The sequence below is a fragment of the Pholcus phalangioides genome, unplaced genomic scaffold (assembly GCF_987345545.1).
Source record: "Pholcus phalangioides strain wild (caught in Gottingen) unplaced genomic scaffold, Ppha-v1.0 ptg000015l_1, whole genome shotgun sequence".
NCBI classification, from domain to species: Eukaryota; Metazoa; Arthropoda; class Arachnida; order Araneae; family Pholcidae; genus Pholcus; species Pholcus phalangioides.
This window is the reverse complement of record NW_028301608.1, coordinates 48,371,272-48,397,314: the sequence shown is the minus strand read 5'-3', so window position 1 is coordinate 48,397,314 and position 26,043 is coordinate 48,371,272. Positions and strand designations below refer to the sequence as shown.

Genomic DNA, 26,043 nt, shown 5'->3' with positions numbered 1-26,043 from the left:
CTTGCACTGTATTACTCATAGTCAACTTATTGATCCTGATCATCATGCCATACTGCTTTAGTTTAAGCAGCAGTCAGTTTAATTAATTCCTCCCCTGTTGATTAATTCTTCACTTTCTCCTATGTCCACTTCATTGAACGCTTCTCTATCCACCTTCTTTGCTAATGTAATAATATCCTTCATAACCTTTTTGGCTGTCTCCGTAGAAATGAATGTATCCTCAGGCATACATTGGCCAAAAGTTCTTCCAATACGAGATTTTCCCATCATTATAGCTTCCACAGTTCTAGCAGTGATGCTAATGGCATTGTGAAACTCATCCATGATTTGTATCTTCTTCGAATGCCTGCACAATCACTGCTGAGTAATGTGTATAGAGAGCTCACATAACATCGAAACAAGCTGTTGAATGCTAGATGTGGAGTTAGAAGACATATAGAGCACTTAAGCACTAGCAAACACTTCAGGAGGGGTTTTTAAAACATTTAACACATGCAATTTTTACATTTTATTCTGATATACAGTGCTTTCGCAGAAAACTGGAAAAGAGGCCGCAAATACGAAAACCGTGAATATGAAATCTGTGAATACAGAGGGCCGACTGTACTTGACATTTAAAAACAATAATTTGAAATATTCTTGAAATGTGTGTGTACTGTATTTTTATTTACATCAACAACAGAATCTTTACATTTTTAAATATGAGCTGCAGCTCGATGTTCATTATTATTTTTCACCAAGGATGTGTAAATCTCCCTGCAACTGTGATTGATGTTGACTGCTAACATTTTTACAGACTCTGTGCTACATATATTAAGCAATCTGTTGATTCCAGAGACTATGTGTGCCTGAAATTTCAAAAAGATATGACTTACATAGCTCCAAACAGTGCAATTTTGGTAAATAAAATAGAACATGTGAATAGCTCATAGTTAATTAATAATACTTGATAGCTTGTTAACCAGTCATTTGGCCATGATGTGCTACTCCACCATGGCCATAAGAAATGGTAGTACCCCACAAAGCAGAATGTTTTGCATTGTTTTGCAGAGTCCTCAGCTGACTGGAAATGTTCTGTGGTAAAACTTCCCCCATATATATAATATAACAGTGTGTTTATTACACTTTTCATAAAATTCTTCTCACATTGTTCTGCAGCTACACTGATTATTCTGCAGTGTACAGTTTTTCGCATATTCTGCTTTGGGAGTGGTGCCTATGACGGAATAACATATGCCAATTTTCGGACCATTCGACATATTGATAGCCCAGCTCAAAAAGAAAAAGTTTTCAGAATGATGTGAATTTTTTTTTCTCATGATGTGAATAACTTCAAAAATTGCATTTTTGAAGTTATTCACATCATGAGAATGGTGGAAAATGCCTCTACCATATTGCAAAATAGCAACAACTCCACTTATAATCTCCCTACCAGTGTTTGCCAATGCGTATCTAGACGTGTGATTCATGCATCAAAATTCAATTTTACCCCTCCAAATTTCATAGAAGAGTGAAAATACTCCTTAAAAATTGTAGTTCAAGTGTATTATTTCTTTAATATATTATTACTCTGTTTTTCACAAAAAGATACACCTCTTTTTACAACTTTCTATTTTTACAAAAATATTCTTTCAGATAACACTACCCCCTACTGTAATTAAATCTGAGTTGATTCCTATTTCGTTCCCTACAAGGTGAATCTTTAAAATGCAGATATTTCAAGACAGAATTTTGGGGAAGAAAGCATGTGCATCTGCATAAAAAGTGGCAACAGGGTAGCGCATGAAGAAATTAATTGGCCAGATGACTTGTATTGGGGGCGTATGGGTTGCAAATATGCCCCCAATATATATATTTGTCACCATCTCCATAATACCTGAAGAAATAGTGGGTCTGAGCTCTCCCAATATGACTGAATGCCTATTCAGGGCTGCCTTTATCAGAAGCAGAGCCCAGTGTGAAAATTTTGGGGCACCAAAAATGTTTAGGACCCGCCTCTTTGCCCTGATTTTGTATATATTGTGGGGGGAGTAGGATTGGCATCCATTGTTTCAGAGTATTAAATGCTAATAAACACAGAAATTTATGAAAATTCAGCCCTGAAGCTGATTTTAAACTAATGAGAGAAACAATTTCTGAAACTAAGGAAAATTTAGAATTGGCGAGTTATAAATAATTGAAAGAAATTTTTCAGTAGTTCTGAATTTTCATTGGAGTATAACTAATTCCAGAAATTGAAGATTCAGAACCAATGATTCCAGAATTCATAAAAGAAATAATTGATGAAAATTCAGAATAATGAAAGAAATAATTCTGCGATTGATGGAAATTAAGACTTAATGCAAGAAATAATTTAAGAATTGGTGAGGCCTCCAATTATTTACTGTGAGTGCCGGGCCTCACAAAGCATTGGGGCCAGTGTGACCGCACCTGTTGCACATCCCCTAAGGGCAGCTCTGTGCCTATTGGGGGAGGGGGGTGGAGAGAAAGGCACAACCTTTGTAGTTTGCGAAGCAGATATGTGAGATGATTACTTCTTGATTAATTAAAAATGAATAGCCATATATACGTTCAAAATAAACTCAAAACACGCATTGCTTTAACTGTGATGGTGTCTGCGGTATCCCTGATCACGGGCTTTCCACTTATTTGCACTTTGTCACTTATCCCTCGACCACTGGCTAAGATGCTTGTCTACCACAATAAAGGTTGCCATCACAGTCCCAAGTTCAAACCCAGGGGAGAATATAGATAAGATAGTTTCTTAACGAGCATGACCATGGGCGGACATTGTCTCCCTTAACGTCAAAGAGACTTCCAAGTCTATCTCTGCCTATGATCTCAACCACCAATAGATAGTGCCTTCGTTTCCAACTCAACTCATTAATGGCAGTAAATTGCAATATAGCGATATGACAGAGTTGGTGTTTGGTGAAGTAGTGGTCAGAGATAAGTGACAAGCACATACAAAACAATTGTAACCTTAGGGTACAGCAATATGATACTTCATTTCTGAATAAAAATGTAGAACAGAATTTAAAATAAAAACAGTTTGCCTACTTTTATAGATGGGTGGACAGTAACATGCTGAACCGAATCGACGTACTCCGAGATAATGTATGGCACCATTTTGGAAAATTCTTCTGGATAATTGGCAAGAGATGTAAATAATCTGTGAAAAAATAAAATATAAATAAATCTATAATTTTTACATAACTGATTTGAAACTTCATAGAAATATGTTGGTAAATATATACACATGATGATATGATTGACATATATACTTATATATATGACATATGATATATGATTTCATACCTGTTCAGATTTTGTGCGCAGAGTTCAATTTTCTGTTGAGTTTCATAATCATACTTTGAAAGCACGTCTTGATTTCCAGCTATGATGACTGATTTCATTAGTAGTGGAATTGGTTAAGAATTTAAAACTGAAATTGATGCATTATATACCATGCAATAATAATAATCATGGACATATTATTAATAATTAGAAATTTGGACACATAGTGAAATTTTTTTTAAAATTCAATTTTGGTAAATAAGCCGCACCAAGAAAAACTAGTGAAAGAAAAAAGGTTTCATAGAGAAACACAGTAACTTTATTACATTTCCCCCTCCAGCTTTTTATGAGCTACACATAATTTTTATTCAGGAATTAAAAAACAATAACACTGATATCAAAATGAAATTGAACATTTTAATGAATTTATTAGAATCTCTTAAAATCAGAAGGTTGGGAACAAAAAGTTACTGGATAGGCTACTGCTGTGAATTAACTGCAGAGCTATAAAATTTAGGCTATGTAAACCATGACTTTATTACAAGGTAATAAAAGTAAACGGCATAGTATCACGGTTTACTTTTCTTTCTAAGTGTCTAAAATTGAAAAGTTAAAAAATAATTGCTGTAAATGTCATGTTGCTTTACATGTCGAAGTAGGAAACAAGTGTCACAAATACAGTCATTTATTTTGATTTATGAATTGGAGAAATTCTCATTTTTGGGGGAAAATAATCACTCTACATGATATGGCTGAACTCTGCTATTTAAAAGACGCAACATTTGGTGTGACATTGAAAAAAATATTATTTTAGTCACGTTATGTCTACTACAAAAGACTATGTTAATACAATATGAAGAAAAAAATAGTAGTATTAGAAATAAATTGCAATTTTAATTATGTGTGTTTGGCTCTTATTCAAGCTCTAACCATCAATAGCACATTCCCACACTTAAGCAGAGCAATATATTTCAAGACGGGTTTCTGGGAGCAGTCATAGTTTGTTTTATTTGAAGGTTAGCTATAAACAGGGTTCACTAGAGCAGAATTGTAATAAATAACACAGCTCTAGAAAAAGAATTTTTTGCTTGGTGTTTGGAATTTTTTAACTAATTTTAACTATTTGATATGCTGGTTTCAAATATGAAAACAGTTTTTCTCTATCAGCTCTACTTTTTGAGATTCAGTGTAGCAAAAATATATAATATTTGACTATACAACTTAACATTGAGTAGTGGTTGAGTTTTTTAGGTGGATTGGTTCCAGCTTTTTTTCTTCCTCTCCTCTCTTCTCTGTACTGTTACGAACTGATTATATGAAGCCATATTTGTTTACATCTGTCACAAATTATAAAGAGCACAACTCCAGTCTATCGCCATTGGTAATTTACTACCGAATGAGTTGTGCCAAAAATGGTTCCTTCTTTTGAAAATTTATGAAAAGAATGATGTCCAGTCGAAGAAGTTGTGTTCCTGATTTATTTGTTACATAATTGTCATTCTGACTGACATCATCCTGACTGTCATCCTGATTTATTTTGTTACATATGTGGCCCTAAAAATGGAACAGAAAAGCAATTCTTGATTTTGTTAAAAAAGAGCTTATCTTGAGTACCTTGGCGTTAGGCTTCGTGTGACCCCAGTAAAGTTTGGACTACACCAGGGTTTAAGCCACGGTCACACTTTTTGCAAAATGCGGAAGAAAATCTTAGAATACGAAAGAAGTAGTAGCCACTTTTGCAAAAATGCATACAGGAGGTACAAAATGAGTAGACATCCAACCATCAATCATTGTAGCATTTTGCTAAAGATTTTCCCTCCATTTTTGCTTATTTGCTAAAGGAATTTTTTATCTAGCTTAAACCCTGCTACACACATTGTGTGTAAAACTTGTAAAGAATATACCATAGTTTTGGACATGGAGAAAATTAGGTTTCACAAACAGCAATGGGTAATTTGTGTAGATTTAAAAAGGGATTAACTTTCTCTTTGGTCAGCAAGGAAGCTACACAATATGTCCTTGCTTCTTGATAGCTTATGGGGTAGGAGAGCCACACCATACCACTGGATAAGAAAAGAGTGCCCTATGAGTGAGAACATGGTTATTGTAGAAAGAAATGTCATTTATGAACCTTCAGTCGGATAAGACAGGATCTTGCCTCCGCTGCATATATAAAGCAAGGGTTAATGAAACATTTCATGAAAGCTCTTGATCAGGGTAGCCTGTGAATTGCATACATGGGACAAAAAATGCCTGGAATAAGTACAGAAAAGTAACCAACTTAAAGTTTGCATTTTTGATCCTCAAAAATCAAAAAGCTCATAAACAATCTTCACATTATGGATTCAGAATGAATATCAAGGATTTCATTCGTTCATTACTTGCACAGCTGCTTCCTTGAGAATCTTGGCAATACTAGTGAAAAACAAGGTGAACGATTTAACCAAGACATAAAGACAATGGAGGACCAATACCAGAGCAGATGCGATACTCATATCATGGCAGATTACTGTTGAAATCTTCACTCAAGAATTTCAAACAAAAGAAGCTTTTGGGAGTAAAACAGAATTACTTTTTCTTTGTGGTTTTTATTTAATTTTTCTCATTTCTAATTTTAAATTGAGCTATTGTGGGTTTACAGGAGTTTTTTGCTGTGTGTGTGTGCTTTTTTTCAATTAATTAAAATGTTTTACAAAATTTCCTAAGGTTTTTTTTTTAATTTATTAAAATATATACCATAAGTCTAATTAGATACATTAATGTAAATAACGATACCTTCATATCTCACAAACAAGAGCTGGTAGGTAAAAACCAATGTTACATTTGTTTTCAGCACATGAAATTCACATATAATCAGTGAAAAAAACACCCCCGGAACCAAATTATATGTTGCCCTGTGTAATCATTCTACAACTAAGAGAGAGAGAGACAAGTTGGTTTTTTTCACCCAATCGATAATAAATTGGCTCTAATTAACCTCAAATTCTGAAGAAAACTTAGGTTTTTAACATTTATTCTTAACTGTCATACTGCCTAAAATTAGTTTATGTTGACAGATGAGTAAGAATAATTTAAAACCAAATGTTTACAGCCTCTAGAACTGATTTTGAAGTCTCTGTGAACATTTCATTCAGCTAGGTAGAACTTTTTTTAAGTGCAATCTAGTGCCTTCCACAGGTGATGCCAGGATTGAAGAGGTTAAAGTTTTTTTTTTCATTCTAAACCCGACGAAAAAATGAAATATAAAGTTACTGTACAACACAGAAATGTTTTATACATATTTCAGAAACAAAAACTTAAGTACAATAACTAAATACATTTTCTCAATATTTGTGTTTAAACATAAATATTTTTTGTGTTTTTAATAAACAAAATCAAAGCCAATAATTTAGCCCATTTCAATCTAAAACCCAAAGAATCCGTGAAATTGTGGGTATATATCCATTATCACTAAGAGTGAAATAATTTTCTCTCATAGTATGTGAAAACCAGTTTCTTTATCAATGCATGGTGAAGATAGCAAATTTCTTGGAAGGATACAAATGAGTTAAAACAAATTCATACCCTTAGGAAATAATGTAGGGTTACAAGCTAAAAATAATAACTACTAATAAATGCCCATTGCATATATAAAGTTGTATCTTTAAAGGATATTTGTAATACAAGGAATGAATGAATATCTTGCATGGATGAATACGAAGGTATGGTGAAGTAAAAGTTCATTCAACACATTCCACAGAGATTGGAACAACAGGATAAAAACAGCTGGTTGCTGAGCACATGAGTCTATTTGTGTAGACAGAAACGAGTGAATGCATTGTACAACGCTTATTTTTGGAAGGTCAAGCTTAAAAAAAAGACAATGAAGAACACATGAATAATCTGAACTGCTTCATGATAATGTGAAACAAGCATATCAAAAAGTAATAGTTTTCTCTTTAATGATATTAGCTTACTAATGTGCTTCAAAGAAACAAAATTTCAAAAATTTTTACATTACAAATTTTTTGAAAGCAATACCAATTTGATTTGTGTTTTTACTTTAATTAAAGTACTGTAAATTTGGGCTACTTTGGAACATTTTTTTTTAACTTTCAAATCCAATTAACCCAATATCATTAATACTTTTAAGTTCTGGTAACCTTTTTTATATTGATAGGCTATCTTAAATTATGAATATGTAAATAAAAAAAAAAAGGAATTTAACTTAATCCTAGTAAAAAAACATTCGGTCCAATATGTTACCTTTGCATATCCCTAACTTTGCCCACTTCACTTTTTCCTATCTTAAAGCATTAAATGGAGTGCTAAATAATATAATAATGAAATAAACATAGTTATACATGGTGCGGCTACTGCCAGAAATTTATTTTGGAGGGGGGACAACTGGCATTTCAGGGGGGGGGGGGACCAAAGTGATAGGACAATAGATTTATAAAAGCATTGTTATTCCCTATATATCTGCCATTTCATAACCTTTCGGGGCATAAATGACCAGACCTCACCCCCCCCCCCCCACTATGGCCTTGATACAATGCATAATTAATTTTTTAAGTGTACTCATTAACACATTACCAAGGGGCACAAAAATATGACCTACCTTGGCTCATTAAAATGTTGGGCCAAACTAGGGTGCATTTTTCAGGTTTCCAGAGCTTAAATTTCCAATTACTGTTTTCAGAAAAAGTGAAAGATTGAGCAAAATTTTAATATCCTACCATAATTGAAAACATTAAATAATGTTTTTAATTAATCGTGTACTTTAAAAGCTGGATTACAACCTACACAGTTGAAATTTTGAGATATTGAAAAGCTATGTGCAATCACAGTATAAATATCCAAAATTGCTGCTGCCTCACATTTTTTCAAGATTTTCAGTAACTTTCAGTAATCTTTTCAGGATTTTTAGTAATTTTATGGCATTTTTCATGATCTTTAGAATTTAAAGCATATTTTTATATTTTGGAGCATTATTTTACATATTCCAGTATTGTTTTAACAATGAAGAAAGATTATCCCCCCCCCAAACTCTCTCTGCTCCAGCTTCATTTCCTGCAATCGACAATTATTAGCAATAATTGACAATTTAACTTACCTTTGACATCATTTTTGGCAATGATTGGTGATAGCAACTATTTTGGCAATTTCATTTATGCACCTTTGGAACATGACTGGTGATTTTCTGTTATTTCCCGTATTTTTCTCCAGGAAATATAGTCAGCTCATTTTATAAAAGCATATTTTTTATGTTTTTGTGACATATTTTCATTCTTTTTGGGCATAAATGAATTTTTATGAAGCATATTCTGTCAATTTTTAGGTCATAAAAATCTTAGCCCTAGCAATTATATAATGTGTTCAATAATTAAGAGATAGAGGAGGGTTTGACAAATTCTCCAGGAGTTCCTAACTATAGTTACACGCAGAATCTTCGTTATAACCAAGTTTTTTGGGCAAATTAAATGGCATATACAGAAACAAAAAATTTTGAATTTTCAATTAATGATTCTGACTTGAATAACTTGAACACAATGTTTCAACATGTGCCACCAAAAACCAAAACTTACATTTTTCTTTTTGAGGATGAAAGAAATGAAGTTTAGTGAAGGAATCACGATGTAAAGCAAACACCTTGGTAAATTGCATGCTTGATTCAATAAGAAATGGATTTTCATCAACACCTATTCATGTTAAGATAGGAAAGATAAAAAAAAATTTCACGAAATTATCAAATTGAAACATATCTAACTTGTAACTTTCGAAGAAAACAAAATACAGCAATGAAATACACTGAAAATCTTACATAACGATAGTCTCTACAAAGATAATTTGCCTGTATGTGGGATATTCGTTTATTAAACTAAGTTACTTAACTAATTCAATACCAAAATACAAAATAACGATGTTCTTGTTCTTGGAGACGGGATCACGTGACCGTTCTTGTTGTTGACAATCTATGCACTCTCTCTCTCTCTCTGGGTGTTGCCATCATCTGCCCAGTAATACTGTTCTTTTTCGGTGTTGTCAGATACCCTACATTTACCCCTCCCCCATTTGCATAGTTAAATTTCTCGTGAAATCTCAGAGGTGATTTCCTTTCACGCTCTGATCTCCTCAAAGATCCATAAGGTGAAGGTGCAGGTGCTTGTTGCTCTTTGTCATCATCATCCAGATGTGGGATAGACTCTGTGGGTTGTTCATGATTTTCACTGAAGCATGTTGAATGTTCAAACTGAGACATTTCTTCAGGTGATTGGTCACGACTTCATGTTGATCAATAGTTGCCTTTTTTCCTCTTTCTTTTTCAAATGATCTGCATGAGCACATTAACCATCTGTAGTTGTATAAGAAAGACAAAAAAACCTGTTCGATGCTATATGACTGTGGATTCCCATAGAGGACTTGTTTCTTGGCATAACAATACTTTGTCACCAGTGTTGAATTCCCTGTACTGTGATCTTCAATCATGGTACAGTTTGGACTTTAGGCTTGGTACATTGCTTATATGATCTGGTTTCAGCCTGTCATATAAAGTACACAGTTCTCTGTTGAGGAACAGTTTAGTCAGAGTAGCATTTGTGGCACAGTGTACAGTGGCACGATAATTGAATAAGACTTGTAGTTGGAGTTCTTGGTCTTCAAACTGATTAGATGTTTTTCTGAATCTTGTCTTGAAAGTGTGAATTACTCGCTCTGCCAAGCCATTGCTTCTGGAATAGTATACATGGAGTTGTTCTGACGTGTTTTACTCCATTTCTGTTACAAAACTCATTGAATTCAGATGATGTGAATTGTGGTCTATTGTCAGACACAACTATGCGACCAATTCCATATGAAGCGAACAGCTTTTGGAAACATTTAATCACATAGCTGATGTAACTTGTTTTAGCTTAAATGCTTCTAGCCATCAAAAATGAGAGTAAATGATGAAAAGCCAATTATCACCATTCAGCTGTGGCAAGTCAATGTGTACTCGATCCCAAGATTTGCCTGTGTTATTCTATAACAATAGAGGTGATTCACAAATTTTTGGATGGTTTATGTTACAGTCCAAGCATTTTCTATGTCATGATCCAAGCATTTTCTATGCATGGCCACCATACATTAGAAATATTGATTTCATTGAAACAATGCCAGCATGACCTTCGTGAATTTTCTCCATCACACAGTTCTTCAATTTGTTTGGTATTACAATGTGATTGTTCAACATTAAAATCCCTTGTTCATAAGACAGTTCATGAAGTTTTCTTGAATGGATACAGGTTCTTATCCAATTTTTTGTTCTGTGGCTATCCACATTCTGTGCGCAGAATAATTTCGTTTAGAACAGGATCTTTTTCTGTTTGAGATTTGAGAATTCTTCATGTTAGAAAGAACTCGTTTATTGTATGGTTCACAACTCTGTAGTTGGCTGCACTGCTCTCAAAATCACTGATGCTTTTTTCAGGCAAAGGAAGTCAAGACAATGCATCAGGAACACACATTTCTGTGCCAGGCAGATGTTTGATTTCATAATCAAAAGCACTCAGAGTGATGGCCCATCTTATTAATCTTAAGCAGCCAAATGAGGTACTTCCTTATCATTACCAAGCATGCATTCGGGCAGTTTGTGGCCACTTTGTACAGTGAAGTGATTGCCTATCAGGTACTTATAAATTTTTGCAGTTCAAAAATAATGGTCAAGGCCTCTCGATCAATGGCCAAATAGTTCTGTTCGGCCTGGTTGAATGTTCTGGAAGCTGCAGAAATCATTTTCAGTTCGCCATCAACACGATGTTGGATCCCAGCTCCTAAACCTCTGGTTGAGGCATCACAAGATATCATGATCAATTTTGCTGGATTAAAATGTACTAGCAGTATATCAGATGATATTTACTCTCTGATGCTTTTAAAGGGCTGTTAATGAACCTTGCTTCATTTCAAACATTTGTTCTTTTGCAGAAGTTCGTGTAAAGGTGCGTAAGTTCTTGACAAATCTGTTGTAATAGTTCACTGAACCTAAAAAAAATCGTAGTTCTGGAACATTTGTTGGTGCAGGCAATTCACTGAGAGCTCTTATTTTATTACTATCAGACAGAATACCATTTTTTTTTTATTTTGTGTCCCAAGAATTTGATCTCTGATTTGAACAGCTGCAATTTTGACTGCTGTGTCTTCAAGCCTACCTTGCAAAAATATCAAACGCTTTGCGAAGTCTTGATATGTGTTCTGTTCTGTTGGACCCACTAACTGCATTATCATCCTTGAACCTCCATTCTGGCAAGGAACTGATTCATCAGTTTCTGGAAAATAATTAGAGCACATGACACAAGTAAGGCTCATAACAATCAGTCCTTCTAATTTTTGTTTTTCCTGTGATATTTTTCAACTGATTTTTTTTCCTTCTCTGTATGATATGAAAACTCAATAGAACCTCAATTTATCTGACACAATTAGGATATGGCTTACCTCAGTAAATCAAAATTTCTGGATGATTGTCATTGCAGCTGCATCATGAAGTTCATAGCAAAATTGTTTCTGATGAGTCACAATTTTTTGCTGCTCCAATGAAGCAACATTTTTTGAAAAATCACTCAGATGTTTTCATTGCTTATTTGCATTTGTGAGGTCTCCCTGCCTTCATTAACAACTTCATTTCATTAGTAGGAGAACTTCAGACATCAGTGATAATTTTTTATCACCAACAAAACAGACATCATTTTATAGAGTTCTGGATAAATGAGGTATTTACTAATGCAGGGGTTTTCAAATTTTTTCTATCCATGCCATCCTTTACCCCTAATCAACACTTATCCGTGACTCTCTAGACTTGAAAACTCTCGTCACAGAGTGCAACAGGTCTACGACAGTACAAATATTCAATCATTACACTTCACTCATAGATGGCAACACTTTATATTCAAAAACATGACACTAGATATACACACACACACTTCCAGCACAACTCAATAGATGAGTGTGCTATGACTCCCATGTTATGAATGTATGTAATACAGCATTTATGTTTCATGCAGATAATGAATTTTTGTGGTCAGTTTCTTATCAGCAAGAGATAACTATCGATAAAACTGAACAAGCAGTAACATATTTATGCTAAGGAATTCAAAAATACAACGAACACAAGACAAACCTTTTGAACTTCCTTTGACAAAGTTTTCATTCTACTCCTGTCTAATGAGTCTGAAGTTAATGTAATAAATATTTGTAGTAAAAGCTGATATTCTACAACATCTAGTGATTCAGCAGAAGATATACATGTTTCCTACAAAATAAAGAACCCTGTTTTTTAATTTAAAAAAATTTCAAATACACAGAATTTAAAAATATTTTCACAGTTTCACAAATACTTCATCAAGTCCAAAACTATATACAGTAGGACTCTGATTATCTGAGCTGATATAAACTAGACCTGCCTCGGGTAATACAGACCTTAGATTTTCGGGAGACAGAATTTTGGGATCAAACAAAATTACTAGTCATAAATGGTAAAAAATGTGAAAAAGACAAACGTTATTCTTAATCATTCTAAAATACAACAGAAAGATAAAATGCATAAAATATAAAGTTATACGAAGCACTATAGTTTATTTACTTGAAGGTTCCTCTGTAATAATTACAGAGAGAAAGATGCAAAAATAATTTTATAAATTATAACTGCAATAATATAATTATAAGAACATCTTACTATGTTTTTCAATAGATCTTGAATGATAAGTTTGAACTCTTCGTCTGAAGATTTTTCTGCTAAACAAGTTAATACGCTTGATTCCAATTGAGAAAGGTTAACTAAAAGATGCTGGTCAACATGGCATGAAGACTTTGTTTTTGAAAATAATGTATGAGTATCATTAGGGATTAGCTTTTTCAAATATTTGGAATAACACAAACACAGGAAATGGTCTTTGTTGTCAATCTTTTCTTCCAAGTCAGTTTGTGATAAGGCAAATGACGTATGAAAAGTTTGTCTCTTCTTGATGTAGTATGAACACAACACATTCCACGTTTCAAGAAAGTATCTGTTTTCGATGATTGATTCCAGTTCTTTCTGATGTGTCAAAATTTTGAGTATGAATGTTATAAATGCTTCTGTATCTGAAATATTCTGAGAATAAAAAGAAAATGAGCATCCAAATTGAACAGTTAGATTAGTATAATGCATTTGAAAAACATAAAAATATACTTCATATAGTTAAGATTAACATTTTCACCTGGTCTTTTCTATTTGAGAGAGAAAATAATTTGATGTAGTTTGAATAATGACAAAAAGATTGCCAAGGAAAAAATTATCTGTGGAAAAAAAGCAAGGATTTTGAGATCAAATAAAAATTACCCAGGTTAAAAATTTCATGAATATCATAGATTTCAGTCTTTAAAAGTAAATTCTGATTTGCTTTTTACTGTAATTTATCATAAAAATATAGGCCAACCTTTTGAAGTAAAACTTTCTAGAAGCAAAAAAATGTGAACTGAAATTTTTTTGTAACTTATGCACATACCTTCACATGCAGGGATAAAGAACACACACACAGTTACAAAGAGAACTTTCATCAAGTAAGGCATAGAACATTGTATTATTAAATATGTGTTATGCATAATTTTATTAATAAAACAATGGCATTTTTCAGCAAAATAAAATTTTACATGTCCATCACAACAATAATTGTAGTGATAAAAATGTATTTATTATTACAAACATTATTTGATCTTTTCATATCAGTGATCAAGAAACAAGTTATGTAACATAGGCCAGTTTATAACCAACATAATTTTTTGATGATTCAAATAAAACCAAACACAGCACTAAAAGAAAATGCAAAATGAAGGATATTGACAATAGCATAAAATCCTGAATCTATCTTTGTAAAATGAAATATCATATTATGGTAAATGAAACTTATTTATGCTGAAAAATAATAAAAACAAATTATTGGAATAAAAATTTAAATTTTACATTTAAATCCGCATTCTTGATAGCTTCTAAAGCAAACTCTGTAATTTTTGGTAGGTTTTTTAGCCATCTCTCTTTTTCTTCTTTACTGAAGTTGCAGCTAGGACCAGCTAAGAGTGCTACCAAGTCAGCATAACACTTCACAAGGACAGAACAGATCTTTTCCTCATATCTCTTGAAATGTTTCATACACTTAGCTATGTTTGAACACAGGTATGAGGCCAGGCTTTCACAGCTTTTTTTCAAATCAGGATGAAGGTATGCATGATTCAGAAGCTAAAATATTGGAGAGCGAAACAAATTTGTTTGTGATTAGAACCATAAAAATTTGCACATTTCTTCGACAAGATTGCATATTATTATAAAATTAATTGCTCTACAAGATAATTTTTCGAGAATTAATAAAACTTTTATAGATTCTCATATAATGCGACTAAAATTTTGGGAGAGAGACGTTGATAATAACTGTTTTTTTTTCAGGTGAAAAAGAGCAAGACTAAAAAGTTTAAAAAAAGAACCACTTAATTCTGCAAATTTTTGCTTATCTTTTACACCATGTATATCAAAGTTCATAGTTTTACTGAATTAAGCAGATAACTGCAATTAACTATCAGTACACATGGTATTTGAAAATTTAATATAGAATCAGGAAGAATCACTAAATATATAAGGTTAAATTTTCTTCTTAACTAAAATTTTATTATTTTTTAAAATTGTAATTTTTAACTTAAAAATATAGTTCAGAGCAATTAAAAATAATTCAATCCTCTCACAGCCACCCCCCCCTCAAAAAAATCTTACCTGTACAAGACGATGGCAGATGCATAAGAAAGACAGTGCAGCAGGAGTACTCTCATGTATTTCAGAAGTTATCTATGAATGTTAAATTACAATTAATGAAAACATGTAAAAATAATATACAACATTATCATTAAAAAATTGATCATGACTTGACGAAATCACCTGTAGTACAAATGGATTGAGTAACTCTAGCTGCTTGGCTTGTTTTGTGACCATCTTGAACAAATGGAATAATAATTTTTGAGGCCATATCAAACTGTCAGCCTGCAAAATAGAACATTTTATATATACATCAACTAAATTCAGTCTAAAACATTTTTTTAAATAATTAACATATCAAGAAACATATTTATCACAAAAATTATCCTTAAATTCAAAAATGCATATTCAATTAAAAAAATCAAAATTTTTGATAATAAATAAATTGCTATCTTAATAAAATATAAACTTGAAAACTCCTTTGATAACATTTCCATCATTAAGGCCGGGATTACACTATAAAAGTTCGATAAAATCCCTTTTATAAAACTTGAAAAATCCAGCCAATAAACCTCATAGGTTACATTCAAGCAAATGAAACTGATAATCTTACCGGTTGAATTTTTCAAATTTTATAAAAGAACTTTTAGATAACTTTTATAGTGTAATCCTGGCCTAATACATAAATGAATAAGCCAATAAATTAAGAAATAGCCTAAGATAGCAATTTATAGAAATTTTTTATAAAAAAAAATGTATCTTTTAAATAACAATTTATATAAAAGGCATATAAATTATTCCTTAGAATCACTTGAATCAACTCGATGTAATGTTTCATTAGGACTCTTCATTTGTTAAAATAAGCAATTCATTTGAATCAGTCATTTGTTCAAATAAAATAATTCATTTTGCACAAATAAAACCTGTAAACAAATGATGTGAAGGAATTTAAAGGAAGAAGACAGTTGCCATAGTTTTTTTTTAAATTATGAGGGAAAATAGTCCCTAAACTTTCCTATCATAAATAATCCCTTATTATTCCCATTCATATATTTTTGTTTCAAATCACATGTCCATGAAGGAAGACAATACAATGAAAAGTAAATTCTAAGAAAAAATTAATGTTTATTGTAGAAAGAATACTATATTATGCTATTTTTAGTCATGTTTAGATCAACTTTAATTTTTTCATAGTATAGTGCAGTCAAATCTCTAAGACAATGTCGAAGAAATACGAAAAAATGTTTTCATGCTAACCAAATTTGGTATTAACAGAAAAAACAGCAATTTGATTATGTACAACATGAAGAATATCTAACTCCCCTAAAAGCAAAAATTTGTATCAAGTTAAACTGCAATTTCACACATGAGTCAGAAATAGTCACTGAAAATAGCATCCATAAAAAAAATAAAAGAAATACCAAATAATACACAAAATGAAAATATGGCTAATCAGAGCAAATACCTCATTAGGTAATTTCTTAAGAACAGCAACAACAGAGGTCATATATGGAGATATTGCTACAAAATCAAACAGCCATATGCTGCGAACTCCTTCAAATATAGCAACTTTCACTTTACACAATTCATTCAACACTTCTTGTATAGTAGAATCTTCTGCCTCACAGCGAGAATTGGACAAACAGAAAAATATAGTTGACAATCCCAGAAGACAACGCATCTGATTCCCCAGAGTTAAATACTCTAAGGGTAAGTAGTTAATCATCTGAAATGATAGCAATAATATATTATGAAACATAACTTACTTTTTTACAGAATATATTCCAAGAAATTTCACATAGTTGAAATATCACTGAAAATTCATTACAAACCTTTAAAACTCTGAGGGCCTCCTTGATTTTCATTTTACATGGAAAACGAGATGCATCATTCAGTCCTTCATTGAGTATATTGCTGGATGTTTGAATAATGTTCCACATGGTGATGGCTTTCTTGTCTTTGCTTTTAGGAGTAGATTCAGCATATTTTATCCATTTTTGAGGGGAAGAGGACATTTCCCTGAAAATCTGCTCTGCACAACAAGTCGTATCTTCTTGTTGAAGATCTGCTTTCCTAAAAGGTAATGAATTATAATTCATAAAACAATATATTGTTCCGAATAATGTCTCAAAAGTCCTTGAAAAGAGCAAAGGATGAAACAATTTGCAGGACATTGGAGATTTATCCACACAGAACAGCTAATTTACATGTATTCACACAGACAGCGGTTTCATGAAAAATACGCTACAAGTAGATTTCTCGTTCTGAGGATCAAGCAACAACAACAACTCTTCCTCCTCTCTTGTGACGGCACCACTTTTTATAGGTACGAAACTTTGAAAAAAAAGATAGTTTGAGATGATTCTATTTATACAATTCTAGTTCCAAACAAGCAACACTTCGGTCCTGGCCGAAGAAACCTCACAGAATGTTATAAACTAATTGCATGGTCTCTTCTATTTCCTTGTGGCTTTGTTAACGAAAGGAGTTTTCAAAACATTGCACTAATCATAATTTTCGTAACAATATTATTGAACTTGTTTTATTACAAAGTCATGGCTTATATGAGCATTTTAAGCTATTTTTATTTTGTCATCCTATATCTACCTATAATCCTATGTTCTTTCAGTTTTTTACAAGCTCAAATAAACCGCTTAGCTAATGCAGATAAGTGGTTTTTTTTTTTAAATAATACAATAAAACCTGTCCTCAATGGAATCACAAGGGACCAAGATTTTTTTCTGTTGAATACAGGTTTTCGCTTAATATAGGTTCAACTGATATAATGTGTAAAATTATGTAACTATCTCATGAGTGATTGAAATGGAATAAAAATAAATTGAAGATAAAGTAAATAATTTAAAACTAGATAAAATAAATAAATAAATAATTAGTCTATAATTACTAAATACGGTACTTAGGTTTTGACAGGATCTGTATAAAATTCTGACCTACACTGTTTTTCTTCTAAAATAATGACATTTATGTTCTTTTTAATTTCCTCAAAAATTTTCAGTTAGGTTGTCAATATTTGTCGTTTCAGGTGTTTGCACTTTATCGTCTGTGTTTATGTAATTCTCAGCATCAGGGCCATAACAAGGGTTTTTGATCGGGAAAAAGCAACATGCTTTTGCTGCCCTAGCAGATTCGATGGAAAAAAAATCGTAAAATCGCAAACATAGTAAATTCAATGATTTTATAACAGTGTTTTTGATATCACCTAAAGTTTGCCACTCCCTGAACTTCGCCACCAGTGCAGCTGCCCCATTTGCCTCTCTCTAATTAATTCTGGCCCTGCTCAGTCTTGCGATCACAGAATGCTGACAGCTTGCATACAATTTTGAAAGTTTTGCGTATCATTTGTCAATTCAACCCTTACACTAATTTCTCCTGTGGAAAAGCCTGCTTTTCTGTAAAATTTTGTTGCGATATCAGAGAGCAACTGCTTTACTACATTTGGCTTATCAAAACCACAGCATCAAGTACATAAATGGTTTTTGCTAATCTAAGGGAGGATGATGTAGAACTCACATTCGCAAGCATAGATTGCATAAAAAATTTTGGTGGAGCACTTCAACATTTTGTATGATTCTTTGGTCTATTGGTCACCAATCATCCAGTGATAGTGTGAAATTTTCCGTTAAAGGGTACAATTTTTCTTTATGTTTCCATGTTAGACAGGTTCTGTTTAATCCAGGTTTTTAATGTGTATTTTGGCATTGAAATCACGGGACCACAATTTTTTTCTGTTGAAATTAGATTTCTGCTTAATACAGGTTTCGTTAAAGACAGAATTTTACTATATGACAGAGTATGTAGCTGCGGTGGTCAAGTGGTCTTAGTGACGGACTCTCATCACGAGGATCAGGATTCAAACTCCACTGGTGCCACAGTGGGTGTTGGCTGAAGTTGGATTCCTATGGTTCCCAACTTCAAAGTGTGAATGCAAGCCGACCTCCCATTTAAAATTCTTACCACAGAAAGAACAGGCCTATAACAGTACAAATATTCAATCATTACACTTCACTTCTGGAATATAGCACTGAAAAATCAGATACAATACTAAATATGCACTCAGATGGTTAGGCACAGACACATTCACATTTCCACCACAACTTACTTGTTAGCAAATTACCCATGGCGATAGACTGGAGGTGTGCTCAGTTTGAAAGAAAGAAAAAGTGTGTAGCTGATTAGGTTCTCATGGCCACTGTCAGATGAAAGGTGGCTTTTAAAGGCTTGAACACTTTGTTGGTAAGGGTTAGTACTCGATGTCTCCTCAATACTAGAGGTTGGCATCATCAGGAGAAATTTTAAAAAAATGAAACAAATATATAAGACACTACATGAAATAGATATGTGAAAGAGATTGACAACACTTCCAAGCTCTCATTGTTCGGAGTCAGGGGGATGCTAATTGAAGGAAGACAAAGGATTAACTTATTATCTATAAAACAAACCTGATGACAACTGCTATTTCTGTATCACGTCTTAACTTTAACTCTTTCTCCTTTTCATGTACTATTTTATCCCTCCTAAATGTGAGAAAGTCATGTGTTCACTTGTTCAGAGTCCAGTGCAAATCATATTCATGTTTTCTATATATGTTTTACCTCATATCCATTTTTGCAGTGAGGTTTCACTTTGTAACTATATGCATTAAACAGGTTAACATTAAAAAAAAGATTTAAAAGTCTAATAAAATTTCACAAAAAAAACTCAAATTTCCGTTAAAAATTAAAGTTTTAACCTTTTTCTAGAGCAAAGTACATTTCCACAATGTGCCCATATTGCTGTCACAAATGCAGACTGGAAATCTTTTGAATCAGTAAAATGTCTACTTTCAATGAATTTTAAAATAGCTGCTGCACTGGTTACATGGCTATCTTCAGTTACTCTATAAAGAAATTGAGAAAAACCAACACTTCATTAAAATTATTTTATTATATTTAAGCTTGTGTCATATTGACATCATTCCAGAATTTTTTTTAAAATACATTGATGTCTTGAAAAAGGTTGTGAAATTTTGAAGCAAAATAACAAAGAACATGAGAGGTTGATTTTAATTAATTTTATTCAGCTTATTTTTTATCTATACAATCATGTATCAAGAGAAACTAGTAACTGACCCTTTTTTTAAAGCTTGACTTAAAATCTATGAGAAAAAAATACATAATTTTTTCACTTTAACAAAGATGAAAAGACCAGATTGAAAAATTACTTGTCTTGTGCTTGGACCAAAATGTTAATGAATGAAGAACATAGCGATGTCAATTCTGTTTTATCCATAAGACTAGCTAGGAAAGGTAGATTCTGAAGAAATTCAAACCAAAGAGATGCACCATAGTTCTTATCATCAAGGTTATTGATCTAAAACAAATGAAGTAACGCTGTTAAGGTACATAAGCACACATAGACTTTCATGGCTGGAGTCACAGACACAACAATTTTTATTTTCTTGGAGAATTTAAATGAGATTGTTCAAAAATAAGATTAAGAGGAAGAATTATTCTTATTTGAATTTATGATTAGCACTACTTACTGGAAATGCTTGTGGCATTTGCAAATGATACATTTGGTTATCTGATTTTTGAACTCTGGTTCACAAACTAAATCAAATATTTGTGTTGTCCCATAAACGGTTGAGAGTTTCAAATTTTTCATCACCATATGAAGAGCAGGCCACCGCAATTCTGACTTTTAAGGTAAAAAAACCATTTTTGCAATAATATCACCCCTTATAATAAATGAATTCATTTTAACTTTTAGATTTAAAATAGATGGACAATAGATGGACAATGTTTTATCTGACTGATTCAGCCAAAATTGAATTTGTCAGCGAAAGCCCAAAAAAATTGAGTATCTTTTATAATTGAAACTTTAAACAAATGACTTGGCCAGCATGTGAACTGGCCAGACTTCGGACATTAAGATAGTTTAGGTGCTGACAAAATACATAAACTTTAAAACCAAAGAATTTGAACCAATTCATTTGAACTGCAATTTAAAGTAAAATACTTATTTCTTCTTTCAGATGCTAACTTTTAAATTACTTGATACTTATTCCCAGAAAGAAAGAGAATGAATATATATGTTACAGTAAATGTGAGAAATCTGGTTATTATGCATAATAGCCAATGAAAATCTGGTCGTTATGAATAATATCTTATTTATCGCATTAACTGTAACATATGTATGTAACAAAAGACATTTTAATTTGAAAAGTTCCAAGATAAGCATGTTAAAAAAAATTACATTACAGTCCCATTCAGCAAAATCATCTGGTGAAGTTATAACTAGTGGTAAAATCAATTTTACTGCTGATTTAGAAAATTCATTCGTGTCTCCATCCTCTTCTTGTACCACCCATTCTTTTGACTTCTGAATTAGTAACTTGCACTACAATTCAAAGAGAAAGCCAGTTTATTATCATACAGTTATTATAAAAATCAAAACATAGCCTTCTTTCATATGGTATTTTACCTTTTCTGTTATTTAGCCCAACCTTCTGCCACATTAGGCCGGATTCTACTATAATAATTTAATTCTAAAATTTAGACATCTAAAATATAGAAACAATATAAAATTGAAGCATCCTTTTTTGGATGATTTTTTATCAATTCAAGCATTTACAAAAAGTACATGTTTGAAATTTTAAGTTATGTATATTCTCACAATTTCAACTATACTAACTTATGTATGTATAATGAGGTCCCCTCCCCAACCTGTGTACATTAAAATGGCAACCATAATTCAATGAGATATATCTTTATGTCAGAGGTAAAAAGTACCATGCCACAACAGGAAAATTTTACATGAGAGCAGTTTAAAAAACGATTTTTTACTAGTACAGCATTCTATGGAGATGGCTTGCTTGATAAAGTGAATATCTCTGTTATTTATTGAAATAGGGTTTAGTGTCCTATACCTATGTATATTGCAAGGAAAATGCAGTGTTATTCCAATATTGACAAAAATGGATATGGTGTCTTTTAACGCCAGCATACAGATATATTTACATAGATAACCTGTTATCAAAAGTGACACCAAATCTGTGATAATTTGTGAAACTATTTTATCCTTAATTAAGTATATTAAATTCTGCAATCATCATCCATTTTTGAATTACAGAGGATCTGAGGATTTACGTGATATAGAAGAACCTAAGAAAACTTACTAAAACATAAACAAAACGTTTATCTCTTTCTTTAGAGAACAAATCTGGCCCATCAGTAAAACTGCACTGATTTTCTTCATGCGAGGTCAAAAAATCAAACCCACAGCATTTGTCATCCAGCCCTGTACCATCTATGTTAATTGCTTTGGCTGCTATGTTATAAGCATATTTTATTTCTCTATATGAACTGAGGATTAACAGGAAGGAGATCTGCAGATTGTCATGCTGCAAAAAATAGTAATGTGTGAGATCAACATCAAAATTTATAACATTAAACACAAAATTTACAACACTCAAAAGCAAAATAATTATAACATAACACAAGTTAACTTCTTGAAAAATAATGTTAAAATTTTTAAACTGAATACTTGTAATTGAATTTTGTCTGAGATAAATTATCACTTTCATTTTTAAGAAGAAACAAAAGTGAGAAAGCAAATTTATTTTTTAAATAATTAACAGTGTACTTTTTAACCCTACAATACTAACTAAAAAAACTGATAAAACTGCATGTTAACTGCCTATACCTCTACGCCTCTGAGATGATGTAGAGTTAGTATATTCTAGGGTTAAGACTACAGAAATACTTACTTCTTGAGTGGCATTTCTGAAAACAAAATCTGCACATTCACATAAGGCTTGATGAGTTTGCTGCAGAAACAGTAGGCTTTTACTGTACACAATGGGAAATACTGCATCCTCAAACAGATGACAGTGGAGCAAAAAAGTAGAAAACAGCTGAGCAACTATCATTACTGCCGCTAAACAAATTAAAACACCATGACAAAAACATCATAAATATAAAAACTTGAATCAGCATGTTGATGATCATTTATTTATTTTTTCTAGCTTAAAAAGTCCCTACTTAAGTTTCAGTTAAACGCCTATCCCCACACAACAGTCACAGGTACTCTTCATTTTTGGAGATTCATTTCATTTCAGTTCAAAAAAATATTTTTCTTCATTCTACTAGACCAGCGGTTCTCAACCGGCGCTCCGCAGAGCCCTTGGGGCTCTGTGTGAGGCTCCGTGGCGACTGGAGGATAATAAAATAAAATCCATAAATTTGATAAACAAAAAAAAATAAAAAAATAGGCCTAAAGGGTACCGCCAGATAAATAATATACTAAAAACAAAAAGGGCTCCTCGAGTTAAACAGGGCTCTGTGAGTCGGAAAAGGTTGAGGACCACTATACTAGAGAATTCATTCACACTTGTCATGTGCAGTTCAGAATTTAATACTTGTGTTTTTGAGAGATGTGATGGATCTCTTGGTGCACAGACAAGTCATGACAGTGTGTATGAATAAACCAGTGTGTATGAATAAACCAGTGTGTATGAATAAACCAGTGTGTATGAATAAACCAGTGTGTATGAATAAACCAGTGTTTCCAAAAGAGGGCAATATCGCCCCCTGGGGGTGGAATATAGAATGATCTGGGAGAGGGGCGATAGAAACTATTGGTATAACACAGGATCCTATGGGTTGGCTTGAGTTCGGGGAGGGATGAGAAAAAAAAATGCTGAGGAAGTGAGCAATAGAAAAAAAAGAGTTTGGGAATCTATTTTTAGGAATAGACCTTTAAGGCCTTATTTTCATTCCTGATTCTTTTTTCAATATCAAAATGTTTCCTATTCAAGTAGGTTTTTGCTCAACAGTGACAGAGAAAAGCATGATGAAATTTGAAACCAGACATGCTAAACCACTAAGTTGTCAAGCATCATTTTTTACTCTTTTAATTTTTTAAACCCCAATTTTAGATGTTATAAGAAATCATCAAGTTCAATGTTACATATGATCAGTTGAACATCTGTTACAGCATCCCCACTCATGTCACTCCAAATCTGCTTAGTAACACTGGAAAGTTTCAGTGAACAAATCCTCCACATATAGGGATTACATGGGTTGAACAGTGATTTGATATAATGCCAAATTTTGTTATAGTGCCAGAATTCTTTGAAATAAATAGTGGAGTTAAATTGGGGTTAGCCTGTATGTAACATTACAAAAACAGTATTTAATAGCATTTAATTCAAAAACCATTTTATGGATAATGTAAAAGTGATATTACCATTAATAAAAATGGTTTTTAGATCTGCTATAAAAGAATTTTATTATTAGGCCTATTAACATGAATGGATTATTTGTAAAACGTCAAGATGAAAAGTTCAATCACATAAACCAATTTTACTCACCTTGTGGATACTGACCAAGCAAAGCTTTTCTCAAACATTCAAAATAAAATTCAGCAAAAAGTTTCCAGATATCATATGTCTGACCAATCGGCAGACTGGAAACACATTTTGCAAATGTTTTTGAAATGGGTACATCAATGTAAGCTTGATTGAAGAGGATTCCTCCAGAACTCTCTATTACCACTTCTTCAATCGCAAGAAATAACTTTGAAACAAGTTTCGGAAATTGGTGAAGTTCACAAAATGTTTCAAATAATGTGGTAATCATATTTGTTTGATGTTTTAGCACTTTCTTTGTGACCTAAGGGTATAAATGAATCACAAATAAAATATACACAGAAAATGTTATTTTATGTTCTGCAATAATTATGATGAATTACAAATATTTTGGAGCCAGGAGGCACCATGACCACATCACCTTATGGTGACATCAGTCATTGCCCTTGCAAACATGGGCACTCCTGGAATACCTTTTATTCAATGAATATTCAAATGCAGTCGAGTCTCGCTTATATTCGACATAAACGGAACATCAGATAAGCTAAAATGTCAGATAATAGGGAAGTGTTGAGAAAAAGCCTATTAAATGCCAAACTATGTTATCATTTTATATATTGCAAACCTAATAAAGCCAACAGTTAAAGCGGGATTTCCCTAAGGGCAAGTTTTCTGCACTGCATGCAATGAGGAGCAGAACACCCAGATCACCGAGACAGGGCAGCCACTAATCAACTGGAAAACTGAAGACTGTTTTCCTACAGAGAACAACACGCCTCATGCCAGCGCTTGGCATCGGGCATGATGATTGGCCAACTTCTTATGAGGCAGTCAGATGTGTCGTGCACCACTCCTTTCGCCTATTTTCTCTTCATTTTTGCGTTGCTTTTCCCTTCCCTTTTAGACCAGAGCAAACAAACAGAACAGCTGATGCACCAAGCTGGGAAAACATATACGCATAGCGTGATAAAGTTACCCATTTCTGCCAACTCAAAACAGTCCAATCCAGTTCACGCTGTGCATGCAAACTGGCTCCTGCGAAAACCCCACTAAAAATTTGGTGTCGAATCCGGGGGGGATACCCGGTCGGCGTGATGACCATATTATATTTATCCTCTGAAGACATCACCCCCATAGTGTGTCGAAATGCATTAGAAATTTCATATTTTCCCGGTGTATTTGAATTTTTATTGATCTTCTTTTGTGATTATGGGCAGTGTATATTTTACTTTTTGGTGATGTATGCTTTTATATTGGGCATTTTGACAACCATATTTTTTATGGGAAAATTTTTTCAGCCACCGTGTAGGGCAATTCGCCTGTTGTGGCCCATGTATTTGTATTATGTGAGACAAAGGACTATTTACTCTTCCATTAAACGAAAAGCATAGACTATTCAATGCTTAGATTTAATTACGAATTGCAAAGATAATTTCACACAACTTACAAAACCAAACTGCAGCCAATTAGTTTTGATATAATGCGCGAGATCAACATTTCGAAGTTTATTTAAATCTGGAGCCATCTCCTCTCGTGTAAACCACGTTTTCTATTGATGGTAAACAAAAAGAACGTGTTGCCATCTTATTTTAACAAAGAAATCGATTTCAATTATTTTTTTTGTCATATCCTTATTCGAAATTTTTCA

At 32.7% G+C, this 26,043-nt stretch overlaps 1 protein-coding gene across 1 annotated transcript; it reads right to left on the bottom strand.

Annotated features, from left to right (window-relative positions):
- Positions 1-645: 645 nt before the first annotated feature.
- On the bottom strand, positions 646-25,965 carry LOC149076125 (unhealthy ribosome biogenesis protein 2 homolog). Its single transcript, XM_089243657.1, has 19 exons — positions 25,843-25,965; positions 24,399-24,699; positions 22,794-22,963; positions 22,203-22,427; positions 21,281-21,424; positions 20,247-20,395; positions 19,776-19,922; positions 16,858-17,098; positions 16,491-16,751; positions 15,209-15,310; positions 15,047-15,118; positions 14,249-14,521; positions 12,983-13,399; positions 12,428-12,559; positions 8,865-8,978; positions 6,952-7,144; positions 3,319-3,421; positions 3,061-3,172; positions 646-848 (listed from the first exon to the last, which is right to left on the bottom strand). The coding sequence occupies exons 1-19, from the start codon at positions 25,918-25,920 to the stop codon at positions 696-698; spliced, it is 3,387 nt and encodes a 1,128-aa protein (XP_089099783.1). The 5' UTR covers positions 25,921-25,965; the 3' UTR covers positions 646-695.
- Between the last annotated feature and the right edge of the window lie 78 nt (positions 25,966-26,043).